The 23,286-nt window shown below is 36.8% G+C and overlaps 1 protein-coding gene across 4 annotated transcripts in view; it reads left to right on the top strand.

The window, feature by feature from the left end:
* GBE1 (1,4-alpha-glucan branching enzyme 1) overlaps window positions 1–23,286 on the top strand; it is a 140,212-nt gene that overhangs the window by 79,167 nt on the left and 37,759 nt on the right. For all 4 annotated transcript variants that reach the window (XM_041480219.1, XM_041480221.1, XM_041480222.1 and 1 more), the window contains exons 8-12: window positions 6,006–6,121; window positions 6,838–6,965; window positions 12,159–12,257; window positions 14,833–14,943; window positions 17,671–17,842. In XM_041480219.1, coding sequence (XP_041336153.1) covers window positions 6,006–6,121; window positions 6,838–6,965; window positions 12,159–12,257; window positions 14,833–14,943; window positions 17,671–17,842 — 626 coding nt within the window. The remainder of the gene's footprint in view (window positions 1–6,005; window positions 6,122–6,837; window positions 6,966–12,158; window positions 12,258–14,832; window positions 14,944–17,670; window positions 17,843–23,286) is intronic.

Here is a 23,286-nt window from a genome sequence, read left to right as displayed (position 1 = left end):
ACTCTTACCAAGTGTGGATAGGACTAGCCATAAAAATGTAAGCCTAGGACAGTGTTCCTTATTTGCATGTTGTTTTAAACCATTATATAGTCCATAGTTCATTTGAGGAGAAAATTTTTTTGTGCAAATGGCATTTCAGGAAGGTCGTGTGAATATATTCATAAACATGTTTAATTCATTGGCAAAATATGAGAGAGAGTTGGTGCAGAATTAACTGCACAATTAAAATGAGATATCTTTTCAAAGCATTGATGAAATGTTTAAGCAATCAAAAATTGGGAAATTCTTGTTTCACCTTGCTGTATGACACTGCTTTGTACCAACAGAGGAAGTAGAGTTTTGAGAGGAAAAAAGTTAAAATGCTTTCATGAACACTTCAGAACTACTTGTTCTGTATGAATAAACTGTGCCTATTTCTAAGAATTCATTTTGCCAAAGTAATTATTGAATATAAGTCTAATAAATGCATAGTGCTATTATATTGTTTGCAGCATATTGAAAAAAAGTGCTTCCTCCCTACATAGCAGTGGACTTTGGGGATTAGGATTAATGGTTGCAGAAGGACTGTTGTCTGGTGTGGCACTCTGGAATTCCAGTTTTAACTAAAATGGAAAACCCTCTGCATCTTCAAAGCTGCTGCTCTTGTTCGCTCTCAAAACAAACCAAACCAAAAAAGCCGCATAATAACCAGTGTTCTGCTTATTAGAATTTTTAAATAGAAAAGTGTAAATGTATAAAACATGATGTGGATGATGATGTGGATGATGTATAATATACATCAGTATTGTTACTATGCATATATAAATTGTTATTATACATATATAAAGTAAAGCCAAACTGCTTCTCCTATGAGAAATAGCTGAGGGAACTCAGACTATTTAGTTTGGAGAAAAGAAGGCTCAGGGGAGACCTTACTTTTCTCTACAACCTCCTGCCAGGAGGGTGTAGTGTGGTGGCATGGGTCTCTTCTCCCAGGCAGCAAGTGGCCAGACAAGAGAGCATGGCCTCAAGATTATATATCAGGAAAAACGTCTTCACTGGAAGGGTGGGCCTGTGTGACAAGCTGCCCAGAGGAGTGGTGGAAGAACCATCCCTGGCAGCATTAAAGTTCTCTGGATATGGCACACACAGGGACATGGTTTAGTAGAGAACACCGTGTTGTTAATAGTTGTGCTCAATGATCTCGGAGGTCTTGTCCAACCTAAACCATTCTATGATTTTGTATGTTATGCATATAATATGTATATTTGTCTGTGGTTTATGAAGAATTGGAGTTTTGCCCACAAAAAGGCACAGATGTAATTGTGCAACCCTGCATCCAGTTAATTTACCACTATTAACTTTTGCCTAAAAGAAGTCAATATGATTTAGTTTGTGAAAGGACTTCAGATCTTTACTAAACAAATGCTTCAAAATTTAAAAATAATCCTTTCACTTGGATTTCTCACAACATTTTTGTAGTACTACTTAAGTAATTAAGGACTTGTATTCCTGAAGGCTGGCCTTAAAATTCTCAAATACTTTTGAGCTTTTTCATTTTAGTGCAGGGAATGGGATGTTAAGGCTTAAGCAAAGATGTCTTCTGCCACAACTATTGATAAAAGTATCTATTTTTTTAACTGTTAGAGAAAATTTTAAATCACACAGTAACTTATTTGATACAGTCTGTAATTATGTAATATTATCAGCTTTGTAATTATGCTGGCATCAATAGATCCTCAATTTCTGTTGCTAAGAATAAAACCCTCTTCCTGGACTTAGAAGTTAATTCACTGTTTCTGTCTCTTCTGGGGACTGATGTAGGGGAAATGATGTGTTACCACTGACCCCTTCAGCTCCCAGGTTATTATATTCCCCAAGAGGACAGCTCTTTTGTTTGTTGTCTGCATTTTTGGAGACACAGTGCAGTTTGGATTGCCAGACCAAAGTTGTTTGGGTCTGTATAAGACTTTATTACTTTCTGTTAACTGAAAGAGCTGAGGATGTTGCTGTGGAATGCTGTTCAGAGTGTGGGTGTTGAGGGCAGTGTAGTGCTGGGACCCTGACTCCCAGGACTGTCCCTTGGTTTAAACAAGCACTGCCACACTGCTTCACCTTCTCAACCCCTTATGGCTAAAGAGGACTTGGCATCTTGGCAATGACTTTACGCAGATGACAGAGGGGAATTACTCATGATTGATTAAGGAGGGTGAAATACAAAGGATTTATTGTTGTTGTTGTTGTTATTTTCCAAATAGGATAAGGCTGGTTACCGTTTTATATAACTTCAGTCAACCAAAGTGCATCTAAGTAACAGGGAAGCTACTCCATGCTCATAAGGAGTGGTGAAAAAAAGAACACCTCTGTATCAGATCTAGATGTTTAGGCCATTAAATAGCTTGTACCAGATTTCCTGGAAGTTAGCATTACAGTTAGCAATGTATTTGTTAGACTGAATTTCTTTGTTTAGCAATGTTTTGATTGAAATTCAGCCACTCAGCTGTTGAAATGTTTGGGGGAAATTTAAAAATAACGATTTAGCAATTCAGTGCTACTATGTCTTAAGTTAATTAAGCACTAAGAGCTGAAACAGGTATATCATCATAAAAGTCTAGATTCTTATAAGGTCAGCAGTTCTCCAATACATAGTAATAAATGCAATTCCTGAAGGTCAGCATTAATATGGTTCAAGAATTACATCTTCAAACTGTATTAGACACAGCCAATATTATTTTTTGTCCGTAGTGACAAAATTAACTGGTTTAAATGCATTGCTTGCATCTAAATATTTCATGTTCATCATGGACTGGAATTTAAAATGCTTATGGTCAATCATTATTTTAGGGTTTTTTTGTTAGTCTAGAGGAAAAAAAGTAAATAACTAGTGTGTCTTATAAGCAATTTCACAGGTTTTCTGCTGACCTAGTATAGGAAAGTTGTTAAATTTCTCATCACCTCATGAAACTAGGTCATCTAGGTAGATGTGCTCATTTCACTTTTTCAAACAAAAAAATCTGTTTTTAATAAATGAGCTATGGTCTCCAAGAGTGAAGGGAAAAAATCCAGCAGTACTTCTCTGCAAAGACCTTTGTTTTGAATGTCTGAGCGAATTCTGAATTACTTAGATGTAAATCATTCTGTTCCTTAATGATGATACAGCATAACCTTCCTGTCTTAGATGATGCACGCAATGAAAGAACTCCCTCAAATTTGATATATGCATAAGTGTGAGATTTTTAGGATATAACTTATGATGTGGCTTTTTTCCAGAAGAAATTGCATTCCTAATGAATGCTATCCCATTTCCATATCTGTCTGTAAAATGCAAGAATGAACTGTTTTAGAAATGTTCCTGGATTACTACTTCTGTGGTGGTTGTATCTCAATTATGCCTCTTCAATTTTGGCCTCTGCTGGCTTTCTGCAAAGTTATTTGTTCTGTCAACTTCTGTGCCTAATGCTGCTGTTCCCATGAACAAGTTGACTTGGAAAAATGAACCTCTGTATGGTTTGTGTGATTTGCATGTCTCAAAAAAATCTGTTATTCCGGTTCATGTTTTGGAGCTGTGTAGTTATCTCTCTAAAAGTCAATATGGTTGCTAGTACTTGATATACTTCTTAAAAATTATCCTAAAGCTGATTTTTTTCCAATTTTAGACTAAAATCAGAGATAAAATGATTATTTATTTATTTATTTATGATCTTCTCTCCCATGTGCAATCAGACGCTTGGAAAACATCTGCTGCTCCTACTCAGGTTTTTGATCTCATAAATTTTCTAACTAATACTTTGATGCAACAAATTCATCTTGTTTGTTCTTATTTTTGTCACTTTTTCATCTAAAAGTCATTACAATTTATGTTCATGCTGGTTCTGCATCTTTTCCCAAAGATCAATCTTTGATGCCAACAATGGTGGAAAAAATTACATTTGTTATCCATTTTGAGACTTCTGTGTATGTTTTACAGATGTACAAATCCTCTTCACCATCTTAAGGACTTCAGGGTTATAAAGTCAAGAAGTTTGTAATGAGAAGAAATAACTTTTAAGTCTGGATAGTGCTTGTAATAATTAATGTACTCTTTGTGCATGCATTATCCTAATTCTGTGTGAGATACTTTTTTTTATTTGCTAAAATGCTGTGCTCTTTTCTCACAGTATTTAACTTGCAGGAAATGGCTTTCTGTGAATTTCATGCTGAGTCAGAAAAAGATACAGCAAATGTTTGCACAAAATTGCTTTTTTGTGACCAGATTGCCAGTTGGTAGGACTTTTGATACTTTTCTATCCCTTTCAATATCAGAGCAATCTCAGTCTTGTTCATTCGCTGTAAGCCATCTCACCTGAGAACTAATAAATATATGAAAGGTTCTTCAGACAAGCTCCTGAGATCTTCCTAGTGTCTTGTTAACTTGTGAATTGGATGATTTGAAGCAGGGGAGTGTAGCAATGGAATAACAACAAAAAAAAATCTTGTTATGTAATGCATGCCCAGGAAAGGTGTTGTACTGAGGGAATTCACAGTGAAGTGATTCACATTTCCTAAATTTGGAGGTTTTGATTTGGTAATAATTCTGTCTTTATGTACACAAGTGTGTATCTCTGTGCAGTGCATGCATGCAGAAAGAGAAATACTGAAATTCTGTGGAAGTTAATAAGAATTGGCTACTTAGTGACGTCAGGATTTCACTTTATAGTGTGTCCATAGCCTCTCATCTTTTCTTCTAATACCATGTACTCAGGACTTAAAGCATCCTTCATATGAAGTTTTTTGGAGGAAGATGGAAAGTGGTGACATTTGTCTGTCAAAAATGGAGTCTATTCCTTGTGTCATAATTTCTTCCTGAAATTACTGTTTCTGATGTCTGTTAAATGAAATGTAGGAAGGGTCCCCTTCACTACCCTATGCCTACCATGTGCATAGGTAAATTGTGGTGTGGTTTGTGCAACATTACCCATTCTGTCTCCCCCAGCAGAGCATGGCTGGAGGGACCCTACCTGCTCCTGGGCTTTTATCTGAACAGAAACTTGGTTGGGAGTGGGGTTGTAGCTATGTTGTCTTGGGAAACTGGTTAGAGAGAAGTTGTAGCATTGGCAAGTGTTGAAGATGTGGGCAAAACCAGTTTCACTACATCTTGTGTTGGCTGATTGAGATGGGTGAGCTCTTCAGAGCTGTGGCTTGCAGGAGGTGCACATGAGGGTGTCAGAGAGGGCTGTGCCATGGAGGGTGAACAGTAGAAAGAACATGTGGGTGTCTTTTAAAGCTACAGAGACCAATGCCAAGGGAGAGAGGGTGATGAATACTAGGAAAATTGCTCATGAAACTATTTTATTCCTTAATATCAAAATCTGTTCATGAATGTTTCTACATGTTTGTTCATTTTGGAACCTCTTTTATATTTTGATTTCATCTCCATGCTTTGTGCATGTACGTATGTTATATCACATTCCTGATATCCTGAACTTCAAAATATACCTCCTCAACTTTTCCTTGGTTTACTTTTCAAATGTGTAAATTTGCAACACAGTAGGTGATTTGGTATTCTACTGGTGGCATGTGATTTGTCATTAATTGGGAAGGGCAGCTTTTCAACAGCAATTATGCCTTAAAATTGCTTTAAATCCATAAAATCTTGGGGAGAAGTTCTTGCCTATTAAATTTTTATTTCCTTTTCTGTAACATCTTTTCCCACAGAGAGTAACCATCTTCAGAGAGGGAAAGGAAAATTACACCAGCAAGTATGGGTAGTAAAATATAGTATATGTGTTCAGACACTACCTGGTTAGATGTCTATGTAGATAGCTAAGAGTTTTTACTAACCTCCTGTCTCCAATCTTAAGATTTTGTGCAGTAAAAAGGCAAAGACTTAAAGACAAATCTTTTAGGGAAAGGTTAATGAAAAACGGAGAAGAAGTCATTAAAATAGTAAAATGTACAGTACAAGTACCACATATGCAAGTGGAGGACATGGTACAAGGAACTCTAGTTGATCCCAAGGTTTTTAAAGCTTAATAAATTTCTTTCAGCTGGGAAGTCCTGAGATTCCTTCTGTCTAATTTGAGGATGTGGATTGAAGACTATCGCTTCGATGGATTCCGGTTCGACGGCGTCACGTCTATGTTGTATCACCACCACGGCATTGGTGAGCCATTTACCAGTTCTGATCTCAGCTCTCCTGGTGCAGCTCTGTTGCTGTGGAAATAATGCTCTAAAGTTTACTGTTTCTCAGGGGGGAAAGGGGTTTAGCACAGGAGCTAGAGGGGCTTATTGGTAGAGCTTGAAATTAGATGGGAAGGGGAAAGGGCCAAAACCAGGCTTGCTAGATGGCACAACCCAAACTTGAGGATGGAAGCATAAGGAAGATCCCTCAATCTGCTCCACAATGTGTCAGCTGTAACAAACCGCACTGGAAGTGTTTCTGTACCAACACACACATGAGGAACAAAAAAGAGGAGCTCAAAGCTTTAGCCCAGTCCCAGGGTTTTGACATGATTGGCATAAGCCAAACTGGTGGGATGAGTCCTGTGGCTGGAGTGCCACAGTGGATGGCTGGATGGGAGCACAACGCAGCTGGCACAAACCGGTTCAGAAGATTCCTAAAACACCTGGATGATTCTGGGGGATGGTCCTGTGCAAGGTGAGGCATTGGACTCTGATCTTAATGGATCTCTTCCAGCTCAGGATATTCTGTGAATGATCAAAAAAATCCAGATTTACTAATTGTCTTGCTTTGTTGCTATGAGGATAGATGGAAAATCATTAATATGTTCTGTGCCTATAAAATGAAATATTGAGTGAAATACCTCTGTTTTCTAGATAAAACTTGACTCTGGCCTTTAAAACTTCTTGTCTTATTAGGCACAGGGTTCAGTGGAGATTACAATGAGTATTTTGGCCTACATGTGGATGAAGATGCTTTGTGTTACCTGATGCTGGCCAATCACATGATTAATACCTTGCACCCAGAATGCATAACCATAGCAGAGGTAAGATCATTTTGCCATCCTCAGTGACATTAATATTGATTAGTTTGCTTTAGGATAATAATTTCCTGTTAATTATCAAGTCACGCTTTGGGTACTCAAGCAGTGACATGAGCTGAAAAATATTAATTAGTGGACAGACTTTGCCTGGTGGGAAAAAACAACCTGAATATGCACTCTGGGAATTTTCTCAGCATTCTTAGATTATTAATTAGTGTGGCGGTTTCTTTTTCTTTTTTTTTTTTTCCTTCATCACCTTAAACTTGTAATGCAAATTGTTTTTATTAGTTTATTGCTTGTTCATGATAGCCATTTGTCAGTTGTGCTCTGTGGTACTAAAGATTAACAGCCCTAATGATGTTTTGCATATTTTGAATTATATTGGTATATCTGACAATTACCCTTCAGATTAAATGCAATACACTTATAGATGTAAAATATATAGGGTAATTTAAATTTATGAAGTTTCTTCAGGTTTCTAAAGGAGTAAATAGACTATATTACTTGAGTTGATTGAGATCAATTTTTTTGACTGAAAAATGTTTCTGGCACATGTAGCTTCTAAGAGTATGAAACAGCAGAGCATTCAAAATTCTAATTTTCACTGATATTTTTGTTTTATCCAGAAGAAAAGTAATTTAAACATGGAGGATTTTTTTCTGTTACGGTGTTTAAATAATTCATTTTGTTTAAAAGAAAAAGTGGGATCTGTCTGATACCATGAGGGACTATATGGATTCCTAATAAAAGGGTTTGTGTTGCTTAAGAGTTCTCTATCTTTAGGAAGCAAAATACTGCTTTACTTCATTTCTTATTATGGTAAAGTCTTCTGTCATAGACAACCACTGCTAAGAGCTCAATGATAAGCTACCAAACCAGCATCTGGGGAGCAGTCAGTAGCAAACTGGAGGTGGTTTCATTGAGCTGTAGGCTTATTTGAAATTAAATCAAGAAATTAAGTTTCTGGGTAGTCCTAGATTATTGTTCATGATAGCCATTTGTCAGTTGTGCTCTGTGGTACTAAAGATTAACAGCCCTAATGATGTTTTGCATATTTTGAATTATATTGGTATATCTGACAATTACCCTTCAGATTAAATGCAATAAACTTATAGATGTAAAATATATAGGGTAATTTAAATTTATGAAGTTTCTTCAGGTTTCTAAAGGAGTAAATAGACTATATTACTTGAGTTGATTGAGATCAATTTTTTTGACTGAAAAATGTTTCTGGCACATGGAGCTTCTAAGAGTATGAATCAGCAGAGCATTCAAAATTCTAATTTTCACTGATATTTTTGTTTTATCCAGAAGAAAAGTAATTTAAACATGGAGGATTTTTTTCTGTTATGGTGTTTAAATAATTCATTTTGTTTAAAAGAAAAAGTGGGATCTGTCTGATACCATGAGGGACTATATGGATTCCTAATAAAAGGGTTTGTGTTGCTTAAGAGTTCTCTATCTTTAGGAAGCAAAATACTGCTTTACTTCATTTCTTATTATGGTAAAGTCTTCTGTCATAGACAACCACTGCTAAGAGCTCAATGATAAGCTACCAAACCAGCATCTGGGGAGCAGTCAGTAGCAAACTGGAAGTGGTTTCATTGAGCACCACTGGAGGTGGTTTCATTGAGCACCACTGGAGGTGGTTTCATTGAGCACCACTGGAGGTGGTTTCAAATAAGCTGTAGGCTTATTTGAAATTAAATCAAGAAATTAAGTTTCTGGGTAGTCCTAGATTACAAGCATTCCTACCAAAGAATTTGAGTTTAGTTGTCTTGTATTACCTGGCCTAAGAATTTTTTTTTTTTTTTTTTTGTTTTTTAATAAGATGTGTCTTCAGTTTCTCATGCTTAAGTTGAGAGCTGCTTCTTTTTCAATACATAATTTTCTGCTTCGGGAAGTCGCTACATGAATCATAGAATTGATCAATGTGCTTCATGGTTAAAGGAGAATTTCAGGAGGAGAAACTATTGACATAATTGAAAATTACAAAACGCAGTGAAGAATGTCTGCTTCCTATAGAATCAGTGCCATGTGAGAAAAATGTTTTTCTGTGGCCATAACTAATTATAATATATTCCCTAATTAATGTAATTAATTGATGATTTTACAGCTTTTTAATATTCTGTATATTCACTGCCTTAGTAATTGCTAATTTTTTAGGTGTTGCTGAGTATACGCTTGTTTTTCATTTTGGTCTTCTAAATAAAGCATCAATTAAAGCTCTTTATAATGGGAAGAAAAAATGTTAAGTAAAGTTATGTCATGCCTGAAATATTATAGACACACACAGGCAAAAAAACAATGCTGTGGTATCTATTTTTATATGCAGCTCTTTTCAAACCTGGTCTGAACAAATGCTTTGAAATTCTCTGTTTAATCATAGCATAATGGAATGGCCTGGGTTGGAAGGGAACTTAAAGTATCATCAAGTTCCAGCTCCCTGCCATGAACAGGGACACCTTCCACTAGCCCAGGCTGCTCAGAGCCCCATCAAACCTGGCCTTGAATGGGGATGGGACATCCACAGCTTCTCTGGGCCATCTGTGCCAGTGCCTCACCACCCTCACAGTAAAGACTTTCTTCCTAGTATTTAATCTAAACCTACTCTCTTCCTATTTGAAGCCATTCCCCCTTGTCCCATCAATACATACCCTAGCAAAAAGTCTTCTCCATCATTCTTGTGGGCTCCTTTCAGGTAGTGGAAGACCACAATTATGTCACCATAAAGGCTTTTTTCCTCAGGCTGAACAATCCCAATTCTCTCAGCCTTTCCTCATAGCAGAGGTGCTCTATCCCTGACCACCATGGTCCTCCTCTGAACTGGGTCCAACACATCCCTGTCCTTCCTGTGCTGGAACCCCAGAGCTGGTTCAGCCCTGCAGGTGGGGTCTCAGCAACAAGCAGCAGAATCCCCTCTCTCTCCTGCTGCCCACTTTGGGCACAGCCCAGATTTGGATTTCTGGGCTGCAAGAGCACACTGACAAGTCATGTCCAGACTTTCACCCCCAAGTCTTTCTCAGTGGCTGCTCTGGATCTGTTTACACCCAGCCTGGATTGATAACAGGGGTTTCTCCAATCCAGGTGCAGCCCCTGGGACTTGTGTCTTGCTAAACCTCGTGAGGCTCCCATGGCCCCATTTAAACTGGGTCCAATGCAGACATCAATGAGAAATGTGATTCCTGTCTGAAGCCAGAATACCTGGCCATTCCACTGCCAAAACTCCCAACATTTTGGCAGTGACACCAGCTATGGTGCAGTATATAAATAGACTCAGTTCATCCATTTCTTTCAATGTTACTGCCTTCAACTAGAGTTATAGAAGAGAAAAGGGCTTCTGCCTCAGCTTCCCTTACCAACTGTCTCAAGGCCCTGAAGTCCTTTTTGATCCCTTGAATCACGTGTTGTCACTTCATTGCCCCCTCTGTGGAAGATCAGTGATGCATTGTAGTCTGAGGACTGTACCAGACTAGGAAGTTTCCTGGTAGAAATACATTTGATCTACTAAAGAAACTATTTATGATTTTTCTTTGTGCCCAGTTAAAATTTGTAGACATAGATATAAGTGCTGTTAAATTTGGAATTTTACTTCCCAAAAATCTGGCTTTAATTATTTTGATTTAAGTAGATGGGCTTAAATCTCATACTTGGACGTCCTCCAGACTGGCATCATGGCATTACAGAAAAAGGCTTTTGTTTCATATCATCATGTCCTGTATAACCTAGAGACCAAGAGTCTGTGTCTGTCCTTGCTGAGTGATGTAGGAGAGTTTTTTAAATTCTTATCACATCTAAAAGTTTGTAAAGAATTTCTGCTTCACTATTTGTTTTTTACAGTATGTTGAATGTGGACACAGTTTTCTGTGTGATCCAAGGGCTGCTGACTGACGGGGGCATAATTCCCTCCTTTGATCTCCTGGCTGTGCTGCTCACCCAGCCTGGGATGTGCTGGCCATCCCTGCTGCCAGGCCAGGCTGCTGGCTTAAGCTCAGCTTGCTGCTGGCCCACAGCCCCAGGCCCTTTCTCCCCAGCAGAGCTGCTCCCCAGCCTGGCTGGCCCAGCCCCTATGGATGCAGGAGGTGGCCCATCCCATGGTCGGGATTAGCTTGGTGACATTCTGACATTCTGTGTGACATTTCTGCTGATTGATTCCTCCAGCCAGTCCCTCTGGATGGCAGCCCTGCCTTCCACCCCTGGGATGCCATCCACGAGCTTGCTGGTGATCTGGTTGATCTCCTCCCTTATGTCAGTGTCTGTGTATGCCTGTAAGTGTATATGTGGATGACTTGAAGCATAAATATTTTTTTTCACTATTCCAGTGCAGCAATTGGATTGAAAACTGGATTGAATCCAGCAAATCAGAATGAGCTTCTTTATTAAGCCCTGGTTCTAGTCAGTTCCATAAATTCTCTTGTGTAGATGCAAGAGGTGTTTGTTAATCCATAACTGCTGTTAGTGAGAAGCCATTCTCCAACAGAAGTTAATAAAATTGAGTACTGGTGGATATTTTGCAATTGTTGGAGACTTGCGTTTTCTGTCCAGATAACTTTAGAAAAGAATGCTGCATGATAAAATTGCCTAACAACATGGTGAAATAAATATTTTGAAAATGTGGAATTATATATTTAAGAACAGTCAGCATCCATCAGTATGAAACTGGAAAATTATACAATGAGAGCCTGTCACTTTCCAGGACTAGCCAGATCAATAGATTTGGTTTTGGGAAAAGAATAGAGAATGTATTTTTCTTCCTTAGTGTGCTTTATATTTAACCTTTTTTTTATGCCATTCCTTATGCAAAATATCAATAAACTAAATGGAGGTTTAATTTGTCTTTTGTTGACTACTTTGTACTTTCTATTGATTACTTGGAGCTCAAGAGAGCTAATTAGTTCAAACTCTACATCTACTGAGATGTCTTCCCATTAAAATATCCACTCAATTAAAGTATTCTGAGGTAGAGTATTTGATGAGAAAAGTCATCATGCTTTTCTCCATAACTTTCGCATTCAAACAGCACATCTGGGTGTAGTAATAGCTGATTTAAGTTTATTCTTTCTGCCTTAAACCAGGTCAATCTGTGAAGCTGTTTATAGAGTGTTTGTATATCAGTATTTCTATATGGTGGGAAATAATGCAGTGATATTTGCAGTGCTGTGGAAATGATGTTGTGGGATGTTTTGTCTGTTCCAGGATGTTTCTGGAATGCCAGCTCTCTGTCGGCCTGTGGCAGAGGGAGGAGGGGGTTTTGATTATCGACTTGCCATGGCCATTCCAGATAAGTGGATACAGGTGAGAACTTCTTAAAAAATACATTCTGCTCTTCAAAGTGGGATGTTTCTCTGTCAGTGCATACATATAAACACTTCTGAATCCTACTGACAAATTTTGCTTTATCTTATGGTAATGTGCTCTTGAAATAAATTCTGACAGGCTTGAGCACAGGTATTAGAGGCTGAAATGAGAGCTGTCAGATGTTATGTAGGTTTCGGGTGAGGAAGTTCAGGAGCTGGGATTTGCATTCCAGCTGATAATTGTTTTCTTAATACAACACATAAGCTCAATTTCTATAAAATGACCTGTGCCTTGCCACAGCTGTAGAATGTGTAATCTGTATTGAATGTGAGTGAGCAGGTAGATAAAAAGTTAACCATATGCATATAAATATATATATATTTTAAAAAAAAAATTATGCCAAAAACATGCAATAAACCCTCCTGACACGGGGCATAGAAATTGGCATTGAATATAAATAGACCTGAAAGTTAAGCAAAGTAAACCTAAGTGAGCTACACAAACACCTGCAATTGGTACAGGAGGGTTACAAAACTGAATAATATAAATCTGTAAATATTAATAAATTCTGACTATAGTAAGGATTTATATTACCTTTTCCTTGATATAGAGAATCACAAGAAAAGGCATAAAACACTAGATGATCTGAAAAGACTTCTAGTGATGTTTTAGGCAACGTTTTTCAGTAAGATAAAATATTTCACCCAAAACCTTTGGGGTGTCATGATGATATGAAAACAATTAATGTTTTATATGACCATTAATGCTTCAATAAGTATAGTGTGTAGCTAAGAATAGTAATAAAAACATTAGCTTACCTTCAGCATCTTTCAATTTTGTAACTAGGAGGTAGAGGGCCAATTGAAAAACAAATTTCAAGCCTCTTTTCAGAAGATAAACTTGACAGCTTTTCCAGCAGAGACACCATCATTAAAATTTGAAATGTGTAATTTAGACATTTAGGTCCTGGAATGCAGTAAGAGCTCAATTTTTTTAACAACAAATACCTAATTGTGATATTTTTTGCCTTCCTTGGAGTTTTATTAGTTTGTTTTTTGTTTTGTTCCTTAACACACTTTAGGGCAGGCAAGATGAGCAATTTCCTAGGTAAGCAAAATGCAAGTGGTTCATGTTACATAGGAAAAAAGCCCAGACCATAGAACTTCACAAGTGCAAAAAATTTGCAATCTAATTTAGCAATCTCAGATCTAGTCTGCTTCATTTAATTCGCAGTACTTGTAAGGAAACATAACTGTGCTGCAGTAAATTCTTTAACTGGAGAAAATGTCAGTTTTTCCAGCTTAAACATGCACTTGACATGGGACAGCATGGGACACTGATGGGATGTTGAGTGCAAATCAGTTCTGATTGGCATTGTGCAAAAACTTAGTGTGATGTAGGCAGGAAGCTTCTTGCCAAAGCAGCTGCAAATAAGTGACCAGAGTAGAAATGTGGAGTTAGAGAAAGAGGTGATGCCAGAGTTTGTTACCACATTTCATGAAGGGAAAAATAAAGGTGAGATGGTTGGAAAGGAGAAGTTCAGATAAACAGTTTATCAGCTGTTATCAAACTCTCCTAGACTGCTTACTCTCTCTCCAGCTTTTAAGTACATACCTGTTAATAGGAAGTTTTCTAGGCAACTTGCCAAAGTCAGTTTGAAAACTGAAGAATCTCCAAGAGATTCCATGAACTAATACTAAGGAATCTGTAAAAGAAAGAAAGAGAAACTGTTTGTCACAGCAGAGGTTGTACTAGTTTAGATTCAAGATGTAATATGATGCTACATAGGGACTGCAATGTGTTCAGAGCCAGAATTTATGGACTTTAAAAAAAAAAATCAATGAAGGGGTGAAAAAAGGACTGTTTAAGAGTATATGGGCAGTAACAATTATAATGTTAACTTTTACAGTGTGATATTGGCCATCTTGGTGCTATTGCCTTTTTATCACTTCTAATTTTATGTCTATATATTTATGTATATACATTTAAGTTGTAGTGATCAATGGAGGTCTGCAAAGTGATGTAGAAAAAAAAGAACAAACTAACACTGAGATTGAGCTAGATTTAGCAGAGGAAGGAAATAATGTGATATGAGGCAGAAAAGTCCTATTAATGGGATTCAATTTAAGTTGTTAAAAATCAGGAGGTAGCACCACACTGCCCAAGCTTTATTTGGAAGCTCCCATATGCCAGGATTGCATTTCCTGATATTGTGAACCAGGTAGGTCTGTGCCCACATATTTCTTCCTTGGTTTTGGTGCAGTGCTCTCTTGCAGGTCCTGTCAATCACATTGTCCACTGTATCAGAGGATTCACATAATAAATGGCAAAACCTGTTGTCTGAGTTTCCCGGGGAGGTAGAGGAGAAGCAAAGTATTCTAGGTATTATATTTATGTGGGAAAATTGAAAAGAAAAAAAACAACTCTTTGGATTATCAGAGAAAGCTCATCACTTCAAAACTTGAGAACATGAGAATACAGTTCACAATCCATTGGAAATATCTGTGCCAAGATAATGTTACATGTTTTTAGTTAAAGCAGTATTTCAGTGATCTTTCTTTTATTTCTGTAGATAATTAAGGAGCTGAAAGATGAAGACTGGAATATGGGCAATATTGTGCATACATTGACAAACAGACGGTGTGAAGAAAAGTATATTGCTTATGCAGAGAGTCATGACCAGGTATAGTCAGCTGTTTGTTCATAACCAAGTAAAACATCTTTTTTAGCTGTTTGGTTGTTTGTTTTGTTTTTTTAAATGAGAAAGGAGTTGAGGAGGATGGCAAGAATTTCAGAAACGGGTAGATTTGGACTGGTGCTCTTTTTTTTGTACTTTTTTTTTGTTTGTTTTATTTAGGTTTTTTGGGGGGTTTGGTTTTTTTTCAGTTTTGCTGTGTTTTTATTTTATGATCCTTAATTTTAGTAAAACAATCCTCCCTGGAGTGTGTGGGTAATATTGGCTTTCAGTTTTGTTTTCCTATTTAAGAAATGAGTCAAAGCTTCTTGTTTTGCCTGCCATAGAAGACAGGATGGTATATAATCCATGTAGTTGAAAATCCTGTTCCCATTAAGTAAATTGGAACTCTACTTCTGATAAGCATAAACAATATGCCAATTTAAGAAATTTGTTTGTGACTTTTCCTTTCATGAAAGTCTTTCCTCTCTGGAAGGATTGAAAACATCTTCTCTTGAGACCTAAATTAAATATGCTGTAACAGTTTGGTTCAAAGCACAGTAATTATTATAGTTCTATGTGTGTGGAAAAAAGAAAAAGTAATGACGAGTTTGGATAACATTCATCTCCCACAATCTCTTTAACCTTTGTTTCTGAAGAGTCAGAAAACACATAATTTGGGAATTGTACCATTAGCATCTTGAAACCTTCTTTTAAAAAATATTTTTTATTTAAGTAACCTATCTTTCCTTTGTATAATAGAGATTGATATTCCATTTCCTTTACTTTCTACAATAAATCTCAACAGAAATGTCCAAACAAGTTGTATTATTTTAAAAAGAGCATTCTGAGTTTACTATTCATTTTGTGTGCCAACTTACATTCTAATCTCAGAGTCTGTTACAGTGTTCATTTAATGCATGATCCTGATAAAGAACTTCAGAAATTACTTGGAAATACATATTATTCTATGATAAGGTGCTTTCATCAAAATTGATTCTTTACCCTAAAGCACAACATATAACATTACTGTTGCTGTTCTTTTATTTCATGGCGATTTTTAACAATTGAGTTGTTTTCCATATCACTTTGCATTTTCAGTTTAGAATGTTGTGCTTAGGTGAAAAAAACCTCATTATTTTTAATTAAAAGAAAACGATGATTGCAGACATGCATCAGGCTAATATGTGAAAAGTAGGCTAGAGAAACAAAAAGTGTGGATAAAATTCAGCCTGAAGAGGCCTGAAGTGATGCATGTTAGGAGGGTACAGTCCTGGTTTCTTATATGTTGTACTGGGCTATGAGCTGACTGTTGCCAGTCAGAATACAAGGCCTTGTGGTTTTAAGAAGAGTGTGAAAATAGCAACTCCAAATCTAATAGTTGTCAAAAAAGCAGATGCAGTCCTGGAATTATTGTGAGTGGAATAGAGCAAAGAGCACAATCAGCATGCCACTGCAGTCTTTCCTGGTTTGTGTGTATCTTCAGTGTTGGAGACAGGCTTGGTCCTGTATTTTAAAGGATATTCTTTGGGGCAGCAAAGAGAAGGGGGAAATATATCCATTTATAAAATCACAGCTGCCACAGAAAACATGAATAGTGAAACACTTAGCTGCTCTTCCAATGGAAAGATTAGGGGATATTAAATGGCACTAACAAATGCCACATTCTGAGTCCAGAAAATAGTTGTTCATTGCAGTCTTCAGTCTTCTCATTGTTGCATAGGAATTTTTTTCCTTTAAATAGAGTATTTTTAACTTAAGGGAGTAATCTATATATGCTGTTATGTTGTCAGCTGGAAAATGAAAGGATGATGGTGCTTTTAAGCTAGACCTGTTTACAATTCATCTGTATCTCTGGAATTTAGCAAGTTTTCCTTCAAGAGCATAAAACAAGAATTGGGCTAATTGGACAAAAGTCAGCTATTTAAATATAAATGCCACAAAATGTTTTCCACTACGTGCCTGCTAATATATGGAATAGCATTTTGTGGCCTTTCTCTAGTAGAAGTGAGCACTAGCAAGTTAGTAGTTCAGTTTTTTCTTTTGTGTGAAATCACAGAATATCAATCACATTCTTGATTGCATATAAGTGAATGCTTCATACTTACTCTGCATATCTGAATCAGAGTTTTGTTTATACCCATTTATTTTTACATTCCTGGAACTTTTAGTTTAGCTGTTTGTTTTCTTATTTTCTCTGTTTCCTATAAAAAATTCTCAAATGATGGGTCAGTTGTGACTTACTGAGCTGATGCTGATATTTCACATTTGATATCTGTAGGTGAAAAAGTTCTTAGAAGTAATTACGCAGTATGATCCCATTAGGTGAAATGTAGGAGCAGGGGTTAGATAGATGCTGGGCTGTTACCATGTACACTCATTCCCATCAGCTCAGGAGCCCCAGTAACAATGGGGAGAGTTGCAAGGGGAAAACAGACAATTGGGGCTGACATCCAGTCCAGGCTCAGCTCATGGACATCTCTGCCTCAGTTTTTGGCAACAGACCAGATCTGTATGGCACATCACACAGTGCACAGATGCAGTGATCAGAATGCGGGGTCACCATGACCCGATAATGATTGGCAGTTTCCTTCAGGAGCAGGGACTGGATCTTGCAATGATCTTGCAAGTCCTCCTCCCATGATACAGACCCCCTGTTTAAAAAAAAAATCAAAACCTAGAAATACTTCTATTACACCCAAGGATTTTCTTCAGTGTCTTTCTGAACTGTTCTAGGCCCTGGTTGGTGATAAAACCCTGGCCTTTCGCCTGATGGATGCAGAGATGTACACAAACATGAGTGTGCTCATGCCTCTGACGCCAGTTATTGATCGTGGGATACAGCTTCATAAAATGATTCGTCTCATTACTCATGCACTCGGAGGAGAGAGCTATCTGAACTTCATGGGTAAGTAATCTCAGGAAAAAGTCTCTCATTTTCTCATCTACAGAATGCGTGGCGGGGAAATAAAATGATCTGACATCATCTTATATCCACAGTATTTATCACAGTGCTGAAATTTGGAGCACAAATGCTTTTATAGATTTATTACAAAAGATAATATGCCTTGTTTTTCTGTCTGTAAGAAGTATGGTAAGACAAGAAAATAAAATCAAGATGGTTTCTAAGTGTATGAGAAATAACTTTTACAACTCAGACTAGTATTTTAATTGTAGTTTTGCAAATTTGTCAGGTGGTGAGCTGTGGCTCATGCAGCTGAGTTGTATTTTGTCTTTCTTCTTTTACTCTCTTAAATTTTGTAGGGTTACAATGAATTTACTAAAGATTAGCTCTGTGCTTTATTTCAGTTATTAATTGTCAGGAAGTAGTCTGGAATTAGTTGACCTATTTCATTGCTTCTTAGTGCTTAATGAGGTAGGCAAGGACAAATCACAGACACAGGAGGTACATTCTGCTATCAAAGCACAGAAATTGTAAGAGTTAGTGGTACTTTCTTCTGGTCCATCAACTGTAAAATAAAACTGTTGAGTTACTTCCTAAGCACAGTCGCTACAAGAAAGTTCAATTGTTAGTCCAATTTAATCAGCAAGTTACAGTTTAATGAAGTCATCTTAAACGTTGAATATTCTTATCTTTATGGAAAATTTGAAAGCTATTTATGCTGTCTCTTCTTTCCCACATTTCCCACATTGTTTAACTTCTTTGCAAAATAGTTCTTACTTTTCAGTAAAAATTTTGTAATGTGGTCTGACAAGTTCTGCGTAACATTTGTGATAGTCTCTTGGGGAACAAAAGTACTGAAAGCCTGTTACAAAATCACCATCTGATTTTCTGATAATGTAACACTTGAAAATTATAGAAATTTTAGCTTAGTACTGTTTTCTACTTCTGTGTTAAATACTTTATTATATAAATTTTAATTGGACTGTTGGATGTATATTGTCCTTCTTCCATAATGGTGTACTGAACATATTTACTGATTAAAAACCCAGAGAACATAAGACAATGGTGACACTGGATTTAAGTTTACCTATACTGGTACATATTCTCTTTCTTTGTATTAGGAGAAAACTCAGAAAATACTGTGCTGATTTTCTTAAAAATAATTGAAGCAATTTCGGTACAGAACAAACTAATTCACCATATGCAATACTAGTAAAACTATTATTTCCAAGAAAATGCAGGTTGTTTGCTTCACTCTTGAGAAAGAAAAAACGAAAAAGAGTTAATGAAATAAATATTTATGAAGTGTGCAATCAGGCATCGAAATGTTCAAGGTGTATGTTTCCATTCAAACTAGTGATACTGTAACAGTTAAGGAAACAGGTGTTTACTGAATACTCCAGCTAAACTGCAGGTGTCTTTGGCCCAGATTGACTTAGTAAGATTAGAAATATAATCAGTAATGCGATGTGGCATGTTAAATCCAGTGTGTCAATGCTGGCTGATTGAGCAATTAATATTGGGTATCTCTGAGTACTGCAAGTGGTTCTGTAACTACATTATAGTTTGCTATATATAAAAGGTGGAAAGATTGTAATAACTGTTGGAGGAGAAAACATAAATTCAGAATGCTGTCAGTCCTGTGGACTTAAAATGCATGCTGCAACATGCTATCTAATTAAGCAAATATGGTGACAAATGAGTTCTTTAACTTGCAGGTTTGTGTGAATGCCAAAGGTAAGAAAGAGAAGCCTCCTGTAGGGTGATGGAAGGAGTGGAAATCTTCTTTCCACAGCACCTGGAGAAGGCATTCCAGGTGCCTCTGTGCTTCCCTAGATCCTTCCATTAAGAATCTTATACTTCCTGTCTGAAAACCCGGCAAAGAAGCACCCTGATTTCTGAATGCTTTGCTCACCTTAAGGAAAAAGAAACCTCATCTAAAAAGTGTTGTGTCAGGAGTGCAAATCTGTATTCTCAAATATATCCTGGAATTTCTCTTTGAAGATCTGGAATAATATTTAATTACACATGTTGGAGCATCGTTTGGGCTCTATACATGCAAGCTGATTCCTGCTGACAGAAGTTTGTGCATCAAACACTGATTGTGGCTCTTTCTCTCATCTTTCTCACTTTTCACACTTAATGATTCTCTGTCCTTCTTACATGTATCTCTAAGACACCACTGCAAAAATCCTGAAAGTTGTAATTCTTATTTTTCATGTTTCTGGGTGTTTAATTTTCACTGGAGACTTATTTTTTTTTCCACTTGCTTATATCCCACTATTGGCAATGAGTGTTGTATGCAAACTTAAATGTGAATAGGAAAGTTCTGTCATTCCAGTCAATTGGTTCCCTTTTGACAAAAACCTTTGGGAGCATTCTTTCCTCCAGTCTGTGTTTTGATTTTATGAGCAGCTTTCCAAGTGATCTCTCAGGCTCCGTGTGTGCATCTGGTTTGGAAGACTTAACCTCGGAAAGGAGAAACTCCATATGCTTGGCTGAAAATGAGAATAACAATGATAAATGTCCTGCAGCAGTGAATGCACTCTCTGGAAGGCCAGTTTGTTTCATAGTAATAGCAAAAAAGTAGCAATTGTTTAGAAACTTTTGCTGTGTCTAATTTTTCTTCTTTCAGAGCAGGTAGAGAGCAACGATCCCAATGTAGCTGTAGTTTGTGCAGCTCCGCTCCTGTTTTAGACAGATTTTAATACTGAGACAGGCCAGTTACGAGTCAGGAGGTGACACAGAATTTTAGGAAGTCACAAAAATTCCAAGTTCTTCTGCACAATGCTTTAGCTGGGAGCACGTGTGCTTCTTAAGAGGTTTCTTTCTTTACTAATTTTCTATTAAGGCCTTGACATAGACAATGCACATTTGAATGTCTGAACTTTAATGACACTCATAGGCTCAAGCAGTTACAATGTTTGTATATTAAATAGTGAAAGTAATCTTTTTAATTGTAAATGATAAGAAAAAACTCCCTCTCCCTACTCAAGTGTTTTTGTTTGTAGTTACAGTGATACTGAAATACCATACCCATCTAATTAACTTAAAACCAGAAAGTATATGCAAAAATATTTAGGGCCATAGATCTCTGCTCTCCCTAATATCAGGATTTGAAAACAGATCCAAAATAAAAAACTTGTATCTGACTAAAATTCTTAATTGTCAGTTTTAGTCCCCTACAAAATAACAAAAAGGCTTGAGATTGAGCATAATTCCTCAAGCACTAAACAAGGACTAATAGAAGTTGTTATAAGACTTGTAGAGTATTACAGGAATCTTCTGATCTCAGCCTGAAAATAAAGCAACCACTGTTGTTACCCAGTAATGTTTAACTTCAGTGTAAATAAAGACTCACACAAATTTCTTCAAAATATTATTTGAACTTACCACTACAAAACTGTTGTCTCTACATCCTTGCATTTTCTTTTTGCTTCATTTTTCATTCTGCCGCTGAAGACAAGCTGTAGACAACAGTAATTGTTGTTCTTTAAATGTTCCTTTTGTATTTTTCTTGTTCACTGCATGTGCCTTGCACTTAGGGAAAGCCTGCAAGACCTGTAAAAAAGCTGTGCCAGTTCTTCAGTGGACTTGTTTCCATGGTCTCTCCTTATCTTGCAAGATACATCTGTGTCTCTAGATTTAGACAAATGAGGGTAGTTGTTTTGTTGCCTGGAATATACATACCCAAAGGGCCTTAAATAGCATTTTGGGTCCTTGAGATCCTTCATAGCACAAATACTAACTGTTTTATGCCCCTATAGGGTCTTGCTTTTCATCTTGCTAACAATCATTTCCTTGGTTCTTTTTTTTTTTTTATTTGAAATTGGCTTAAGCTCAAATCCATTGATTTAAATGGAGATTAGTTGCTACATGAACCTCTAGCATGATTTTTCATAATTCTCCCATAGTAAAACAATCCTTAATTAAGACTCCAGAGACCAAGTTTCACTCCCTGAAAAACAACTTTTGAGACTATATATATAGTTAGGAAGTAATTTGAAGTAACTAGAACATTTTTTGCAATCATGAGCATTGACTGATAGTGTTACTGTTTGGGTTGACATTCACTTGTTTCACTACTATCTAATTTGTCTGTTAAGTTTCCTTTTTTCCACTTGTTAGTTCATTTACACAGCAGTTTTATCCACATTCTCTAGTCTTAGGGGTGTTTTTGCATACACCAAAAGAGTTTCTTGTGATAAGACCTTGCTCCTTCTTTGCCCTTAAAAGTAAAATGCTATGCATTTTCCTCAGAGTATTTTAGTGAGACAAACTTAAATATTTTTTCAGAAATTTACTTTTAAAATAAGGAATTTCATAACAGCAGGCTCTTGAAAAAATATTGACAAACAAGACCAGGAATGGTACAAAAACTGTATCAGTAGGACAAATATCAGTGTGAGAAAGGTATGTACCATTTTCTTTAATAATATTCATTAGAAACCTGAAATAAAAATGGTGCAGCATAACTGACTATATAAAAAGGAATGTTACTTTAAACAGAATCTGAACTACTATTTTTATTGCTATCTATTCTAGATGAAAAAGAAATTGTATCAAGAATGATATTTAGCTTAAACTTAAGGGAGTTTGGTTCTCTTTGGCATGTTGCATTTTGACACTTTTCTCTGTTCACTTTCTTATGCATCTTACATCTGTGCACTGGTTACAGGGTGTATTTTTTGGCCATCATCTAAAGAGTGGCCTTGGGAGAGCATATGCTCTTCAAACTCGCTCACTTCAGTCAGCTCCTCTGGAAAAGCAACCTTGAAGTGCTCACTCGGTACAGGCTGCAGCTTTAGGAGAGGTAGTTTGAAGTCATCCTTCTTAATGTGCTTGCCTAGGATAGGTGACAAATGTGCTGCCAGTTCCAGCAGGTGCTTTAATTCTGTGGCAGCCTGACAGAAAACAATTATGTTCACTTTAAAGTAGAAAGCAAGGGTGTAATTTGAAATCTCACCTACAGTTTCTCAGAGATTTAGTGATAGACCACCTCCAACTTTGTAGCATAATACCCCATATGCAACCCCACTCACATGGATTGGGCAGTGGCAGTGGGAAGAATTCAAATTTATGTATTAGGCTTCATAGTTCACTTTGACAGTCTCTTCTGCCAGGTCTAGAGGTGAAAACTGTTAATATTTATTTGTTTAGAGTTGATTGAAGCAAGCTTCATTTCTACACTTGCTCAAAACACATTAGAGTGACTGGGAGAAAAAAAACAATTAAAGAGAGAGATTGTCTCATAATTCAAAACTAAATCACACAAAGACCAGTCTTATCCCACCTCTCATCACAAATTAAATATGTCCCAGTATTAGGAATCTGTTTTGGAGGTTGACTGTACATCCTCCTTGAAAGTGTAGAGAATAAAGCACTATACATGTGTGTATGTTATTTAAATACATAAATAAAATTGTTAGAGGCAGCAATCTGTATGT

Source organism: Pyrgilauda ruficollis, unplaced genomic scaffold (assembly GCF_017590135.1).
Source record: "Pyrgilauda ruficollis isolate IOZ18807 unplaced genomic scaffold, ASM1759013v1 scaffold50, whole genome shotgun sequence".
Taxonomy (NCBI): domain Eukaryota; kingdom Metazoa; phylum Chordata; class Aves; order Passeriformes; family Passeridae; genus Pyrgilauda; species Pyrgilauda ruficollis.
The sequence above is the reverse complement of the archived record's forward strand: the minus strand, read 5'-3'. Positions and strand labels throughout refer to the sequence as shown.